This window comes from Ostrinia furnacalis, unplaced genomic scaffold (assembly GCF_004193835.3).
Source record: "Ostrinia furnacalis isolate ACB-3 unplaced genomic scaffold, ASM419383v2 OfSCF7454, whole genome shotgun sequence".
NCBI classification, from domain to species: Eukaryota; Metazoa; Arthropoda; class Insecta; order Lepidoptera; family Crambidae; genus Ostrinia; species Ostrinia furnacalis.
The window spans coordinates 1,243,935-1,251,791 of NW_021137693.1; the positions used below are offsets into that span (position 1 = coordinate 1,243,935).

Sequence of the window (7,857 nt, forward strand, 5' to 3'; positions counted from 1 at the left end):
AGTGAACACTAGTCTTTAGAAGAAAGAAAGAAAGGAACATAGGCGATCATATTTCATAAAAAAAGTAGACCTAAATTGTGACTCACTGAGGCTGGGTGCACCATCTAACTATAACTTTAAGAAACGTCTAAAGTCTGTAGTACTCCATACAAAAAACACCGGTTATGATTATAGTCACGGTTAAAATATGTGGTGCAACTCAGAATGTCATAGCTTGCCTAAGAATGTCATTGCTAGTCAACAAGTGAACAAACTATCGAGAGCAACTAGAAGTCCAAGCTAACCGGGAGTGGCAGTAGTCTTGTAACCATCAAACATTTCAGCCAATGGCATTTCAAGGCTAAACTTTAGTCTATCCCATGAAGTTTTTTTCATCCAGCTCCTATCTTCTTTAGGTCAGTCATCAGTCCATCAAAACCTATTCATTGGAATCTTATAATGACACTCACGTGGCCGGTTTGGCAGTCAAAGCTGCCGGCGGCTGCGGTCTCGGATGTGAAAACTGCTGTGCGGTGCGGCTCACCGATGTCGGGACCCAGCCGGCCGCGTTGCTCTTACTGTTTAGCCGAGCTAGCACCTGCAATACACGAGCGTCACAAGCAATTAACGTTCTGTCTGTTAGAAGATTGTTCATCGTAGATTTATCACTCTTTTTAATTCATTAGGCATATTATGCGTGAATTATAGAAAATGCAAGCAAGAAAAACTACAGTTCGGGAGCTAGACTAATTTACTCCAGTGACATTATTAATAAAAAATACAAGCAAAATGGCTGTCGTCCGTTCCGATCGGAGTTTCTTTTTAAGAGAGACGTGTGATTTCGGTTCAGCTGCGCGCACACCCAGAACTAGTGTTGTAGCGCGGCGCTAGTGATGTTGCGTGCGTGGCGCGAACACATAGGTTATTACACTAGATACGAGATTATTGTGTAGTGATTTTTCCCTAACCACGAATGTAATTTTATTTAAGTATATTTCGCTTACCTTTTGTTTTATCTCGCTGCCGTCCCAGATGACGTCATCCTCCCACTGCAGCTGTGAGACCATCAGAAACGAGTCGTCAGGGAACCCACTGTCTGGGCTGTCGGATGTCTCTCTTTCTTCCTCTGGCTCTTGCTCTGGGTCCTTTGGCTTCTCTTCCCTTTCTCGATCGGGGGATGGCGCCTAAAAATTATGGTTATGGTTATGGTCATGGTCATTGTAATGGTAATTGTTTTATTAAAGTTATCTGATGTGAACCCCGCTTTCCAAAATGACGCTTTAAGCTAGATTCAATCACAAGCCAGCATATATTCAAACTAGGTAATAGGAATATTTGAAGCAATCACAAAATAGATTCATACTGGATTGTCATTTTACAATCGCAGAGTAGGTTTACACTTGAGTGTCATTTCACAATATGGGCCTCAAAGGTAACTATTAATACAAAGTTCCAAGTAATATCAATCTAAACATTAGGCTAAGAAGTCAGGCAACATGAAAAACAACTTTCTTTTTGAAATGCAAAGACATAAGAAATGTGATACACAGACAACTGGCTGAGAAAAGATACTATTATCTTAACCTAAACAATGCCTTATAACTGATGTCTAAAAGTTAGGTTTATGACAAAATAAGACAATTAGTTTTGCAGGACAATTAAATCGCACTTAGCCTCTTGATTGGGCCATTCTGCATGATAAGACAAGTACCTTCAACTTAAATCCATAGTCGAACCCATCTCCGGTTTCAGGTACGTTCAACATGTCGTACCACACTTGCGCCGGACCGAAGCGCCAGTGAGCCGGCGTCGGCCGCTGCGACTTGTCGCCCGAGTTTGACGTGTTGTTATCTGCATTTGCCTGAGGATTCTCTTCCATTGGTCTAGAAAAATAAGAAAATTACAATACTTCACTAGTATACATTATAGGGCACAGGACCAATTGTTGTGGAAATCCTTGGGGAAGTCGTTTGTCCAGCAGTGGACGTCATTTTACACATCTCCAATATAGCTTCTTGCTTGCTTCTATTGACTGAGATTGGGCAACTTTACATTATTATATTTTTACTGTACGAGATAAAAGTATCCCTGAAAACACCAGACGAGATAGATGACGCAACCCAATATATTACTAATCTAATACAAAGGGCTTGCTGGATCAACACTCCCCTAAAAAAAGAATCAAATTGCAAAGTGGGTGGGAACTTACCTCTCGAGATCAAACGCCAAATACTAGAGAAGAGAAAACTACGTAGGATATGGCACCAAACTGGGCATAAAAGTGACAAGACTGCACTAAACAAAGCCATTAGAGAGTTGAAAAACTCAATAGATATTGTAAATGATGCCACACTGAGGGACAAACTGGAAAATTTAACTGCCACGAAATCCACAGAGTACTCTCTCTGGAAGTTTACAAAGGAGTTGAATAGGCCACAGCAATATAAATGCCCCCTAAGGGCACAGGTTGGTTGGACTAGGACAAGTAAAGAAAAAGCCAACGTTTTTGCAAAACACCTATCCACCATTTTTACACCTAATGAAGGCAGCAACGCGGAGTTTGAAAATGAGGTCGAATGTACACTGCAGCAGGACCTGCAACTGTCCATTCCACCAAGACCGGTCACAGTTGGGGAACTGAAGAGAACCGTATACAGATTACAAAACAGAAAGGCCCCTGGATTCGATCTCATTACAAAAGAAATTATCATGCAACTCCCCAGGAAGGCATTGGTTTTCCTGGTCGTTCTCTTTAACGGTATGCTTCGAGTACAATATTTTCCCAGATTATGGAAGGTATCAATAGTAACAATGATACACAAACCGGGAAAGCCCCCGGAGGACCCCTCGTCGTACAGACCCATAAGCCTCTTGCCTGTGCTGTCTAAAGTGTTTGAGAGGATCCTCTTGAGCAGAATATCACCCATACTCAATGAAAACCTAACAATACCTCAACACCAGTTTGGTTTTAGACAGCAGCACTCTACGGTAGAACAGGTGCATCGGGTGTGTGATAGAATAAGACAGTCCTTCGAAAAAAAGGAATACTGCTCCGCTGTATTCTTGGATATCCAGGCAGCCTTTGATAAAGTGTGGCATAGAGGCCTCCTCTACAAAATAAAAACATACCTACCGCATAGTTTTTACCTATTGATGGAGTCATACCTCACAAACAGAATTTTCCAGGTGAGAGAGGACGGAGAACTGTCTGTTATAAAAGATGTAATGGCGGGAGTTCCACAAGGATCTGTGCTTGGCCCCGTATTATATACTATCTACACTGCTGACCTCCCAGAAACACAAGATGTAACAACGGCTACATTTGCTGATGACACTGCAATCCTAGCAAGCAGCAAGGATCCAATTGCAGCATCCGCCGTCTTGCAAAATAGCCTTGACAAAGTCGACGAATGGATCCAGAAATGGAGAATAAAAGCCAGCACAACTAAATCCGTGCATGTCACGTTCACATTAAGGAGGGGAAGCTGCGCTCCAGTGAAAATGGGAGGCAATGTATTGCCACAGAGTGAATCTGTTCGATACCTCGGTATGCATCTGGACAAAAGGCTGACCTGGAAAAAACACATCAAAACAAAAAGAGACGAGCTGAATATACGGTTTAGGAATATCTACTGGCTAATGGCACGTAACTCCAAACTGTCGATCGACAACAAACTGTTGATATACAAAGTGATCCTGAAACCAATATGGATGTACGGCGCACAGCTGTGGGGAAGTGCTAGTGACTCTAACATAAACATAGTGCAGAGACTGCAGAATGGCATCCTAAGAACCATCTCAAATGCACCATGGTTCATTACCAACACTGAAATCCACGAAGCTCTGAGCATGAGAACTGTTAGGGAGGAGCTAAAGCTGACAGGGAATAAATATAAAACGCGACTGGAAAATCACCCAAATCAGTTGGCTACTGCGTTGGCAACCATCAGCTACACTAAACGACTGAAGCGCCACGATATACTTGGTGACAGATGGTGAATGAGGAGTATCCTGCTGGGGAGCTCCTTCAACATGTCAGAACTGCATGGAACAAATCTGCTTATAGTTTGGGACTGATTGCAGATGAGCGCAAAAAAAAAAATTATTTTTACTGTGTTTTTATTAATTAAATGATTATTAATTATTATTAAATGACATGCATTATGATTTATCTGTAATTAGTCTTATAAGCACTTTGGAACCTGTATTCTGTTACATTTTAAGATGTAACAGAATACAGTAGGTATAATTTTTGACAGAGCAGCTAAATTCGTATTTATTGCGACAATTTACAAGTGAACTAATTTTAATTATTTATTTATTTAATTGTAATTTTTGTAATTTCTGTTCCAAAATATTGTGAATAACTGTTTACAGATAGATATTTACCTGAGGAACTTCTCCTCATCATCGCTAGCGCATTGTAGTTCTTGAGTTTCGGGAATCTGTGGTGGGGTATCGCTACTTGTGCTCCCACTGCGCTTACGGCGCCTACGTTTCTTCACACCACGCCAGATCTGTGGCAAGCTAGAGAGTTTTCCCGGACCGAAGAGTCGAGAAAATAATAAAACCTGAAATAAAATGAAGTACAAACTTACATAAATCAAGAGATAGATTAGAAAATTATAAAACCGTAACCCAACTACAGAAAGGCATTTGTTTTAATTGACTCTTGATTTGGATAAGTGTGCGTTTAAAATGCAAATTACGCACGACACTAAAATTGGCAACGCGCTATGGAGGGCATACGGAAATACAAAGATAGGTACATAGATAGACTACTACAATCATAACCCTTTCTTTTGATTTTGCTGTAGGCAGTTAAAAATTAATTTTATTAAATCTTTTCACTCACTTTGTCAGGTCTAAAGTCTGGGAACAGCTCTGTCACATCTGTGTTGGCATACTTTGAGGGTAACATGGCCGCCAGTGGAGTCTCCAGTTTTTTTGACTTATCAATCTTTTGAGGTTTCCTAGAAAAGTGGATGACAACACAAATGTTCAAGTAGGTATTAAAAACATTTTTATAGATCATATTTGAAAAAATAAATTTAATAAATTACTTACGGAATAACAGATGGTGGAGGCATGAGGCCTCCGTCTCCTTCCATATCTCCCTCGTAGCCATCATCAGTAGTAGGCTGGCGATCACTTTCATCGTAAGCACTGTCCTCATCAATTTTGACGCTTTCTGTTGGTTCAGGCTGAGGACAATCGCTCAAGGAATCGGACACAGGTTTTACATCGTTTTGTGCACATTCCTCTACCTCCATGTCTTGTTTTACATCCTGTGCATCTTGGTTAGCACTAATGTCTACGTCCTATTAGTGGTGATTTAAAACTAGCGGTTAGAACACAGGTGAATAATAAAAATAGCATTACTCTTTAATAAATCATTTCACTAAATTGTGCAATATTATGAACCAAGTACTGTTTTTAATTTTTTCATAAACTTTTTTTTATTTTTTTTTATGCTACAGATAATGCTACAATTATTTGATGGATAATGTGAGGTTGTTATTGACAAAAACATTCAAAAGGTGAAGAAACATACAATAATACTAAGTGCATTTTACATTACAAACAACAATAACCATTACCATGATTAATGACTTTCATTAACATAATGTATAAAACCAATGTGCTTTTTTAATCCACGAGTACACATAGTGCTAATACATATACAAAAAGTAATTTATAAGTTTCAAGTATTTTTTTTTTTTTCAGATAATAATAGAAACTTGGTGTCCCCATAACATTTTACTAGTAAAATTTACGTAGAGATACATATTTTAAACAAATCAGTAGCAATAAGAACTAATTGACACATTCATCATACAAAATCTTCAATAACTTACCTTTATATCTTCGGCAACATCATCTATGTCAAAGAAATCAACAGCAGAAGGGCTTTTTTGAGTGTAATCTGGAAAAAAATATGCTTTATGTTTTAGGATATTTTTTTTTAACAACAAATGTGTGCCACTCTCAGATCATAGAAAGAGAATAGATATGAAGTCGCGCGTAACTACAACGAGAACCAGTGTCCCCACATTTCCCCCACCACAGCTCCCACACACACATTCAACTGTGTAAAAACAAAGCGACTGTGAGTCTACGACAACATGTGCAACCGGCTTAAAAGTGCTGTGATTGGCCAGAAGGCGTGCCTTCTGGCCAATCAATGGCCGCGTGACGTGACGCACACATAGAAAACGCTAGTGAGAGAACAAAGATAAAATGGAGTCGACAAGATATCGATACTTTAAATCGCTAGGGGCAAGGCTCGAAACTGGTTTCACAAAATGCTTATGTATGAAAACCTTTTTATTATTATACGTTATTATTAACTACTATCACGCATTTATTTTTTAATTATGGCGATCTGCGTACCGCATATGTTTATAAAAAATAATGCCTATATTAGGCTTTCAACTAGCTCTTATAGTAATTACATAGTTGACAGTTACTAATTACTTATACTGTTATTATTTTTTTTGGAAAATCTTATAATCGCAAGTAACACATAATTTTTTTATTTAAAATTACAAAATAGAAAATTATAATTTACTTCTATTTATCGATAATCGGAAACCGCATTAGAACACGAGCACGGCACTATGTTACGACCGGCACATGCGGCCGTACTGTGTATTTTCACACGACAGTGGATATCGGAAGAAATTAAATACATTGCGCAGTAGTTGAGCATGACATAAAGTGGTTGCTAACTAAATCGTCAATGTACAAGTGTGTTAGAATTTTTATCACCACTGATTTCGATATCGCAGTAACTGTTACGGCACTGAATTCGTTCGTAAAAATGTTTAGTTTTTTTTATTTATAAGCAAAATACCAATGGATTTGCAATACTTACATGTAGTAAATGACTCCATTGTTCCTGTAGTTCTTCGTTTCACTTGTTTTATTGCACGTAACGACGCATTATCCAAAATATCGGAGAACATTTCCTTAGTACGACTGAATCGCGACTAACCTAGCTACGCGGCCGATGTTCGTTTCTGGGCATATCGCGGAGACACGCGCCACGCCCCCGTTTCACATCTATTCCCTTCTATGATCTGAGGTTTCACTGCTATTTCAACTCATAAATAGTAAAGCAAACAACAAAATTCACACACCTTTCTCCTCATCATCTTTGGATGGTTCCTCGCCCTCCAAAACTTCGGACAACATCGACCCCAATCCAAGTCGCGTAAGAGATGATAGCATCCGCTTGGAGTCTCCATCCAGGAGCCCATCATCTTCAAGCTGACCGCTTTCATCAATATTACCGAAAAGGAATCCGGTTAGATCAAGACCCGAGCGGGCTTGATCCCCTGGGTCGTCACTGTCACACATCTTTTTTGTTAATGTTTCTCTTGACTAATAAGTCTAACAACTAACTATTTTTTGAAAAATACATGATTTTTATAGAAAAATGGTGAGACGAACCAAGCTTCGTTTGTATTTTTTGACACTTGAAAGAAATGACGTTTTGTGACGTACACTGTCAGCTGTCAAACCTGCCACAGACTATCGCTCTTCTTCTTCTTTTTTGATGATGTTGGCAATACACGTCGAGGTCGACTTGATTTGTGCCATTTTCAGTCCCACCTACCCCCTTCCTTACATTTTAATTTCTATGTTATGTACTATTTGTGGTGTCTCAATTTGTGTTGTCTTTTTTGTTATAGGTACACAAATAATAATTTTGCTTATTATTAGAAACGTTAAATATTTTTTTTTTTTTTTTAATTTGTGGCAACCAAACCTCTCTGGGAGGTTTATTTCTGCCAATGTCGAGTGAAAAATATTGACATAGTTATCAATAGAACGTAGGTGTTTCAGTTCTATTGATTTTTCGTGGATTCCGTG

General features: G+C 39.0%; 1 protein-coding gene across 2 annotated transcripts in view; it reads right to left on the reverse strand.

Moving 5' to 3' along the window:
* Positions 1-7,473, reverse strand: part of Taf1 (TATA-box binding protein associated factor 1) — a 29,104-nt gene extending 21,631 nt beyond the window's left edge. The window contains exons 1-8 of one of the 2 annotated variants that reach the window (XM_028320808.1): positions 7,122-7,467; positions 5,838-5,905; positions 5,047-5,300; positions 4,835-4,952; positions 4,369-4,550; positions 1,691-1,862; positions 984-1,163; positions 450-577 (exon numbers count right to left, since the gene is read on the reverse strand). In XM_028320808.1, the coding sequence (XP_028176609.1) occupies positions 450-577; positions 984-1,163; positions 1,691-1,862; positions 4,369-4,550; positions 4,835-4,952; positions 5,047-5,300; positions 5,838-5,905; positions 7,122-7,341 (1,322 nt within the window). In that variant the 5' untranslated portion in view covers positions 7,342-7,467. Of the gene's footprint in view, positions 1-449; positions 578-983; positions 1,164-1,690; positions 1,863-4,368; positions 4,551-4,834; positions 4,953-5,046; positions 5,301-5,837; positions 5,906-7,121 lie in introns of both variants that reach the window. The other variant, XM_028320809.1, reaches the window with a different exon arrangement.
* Positions 7,474-7,857: the final 384 nt, after the last annotated feature.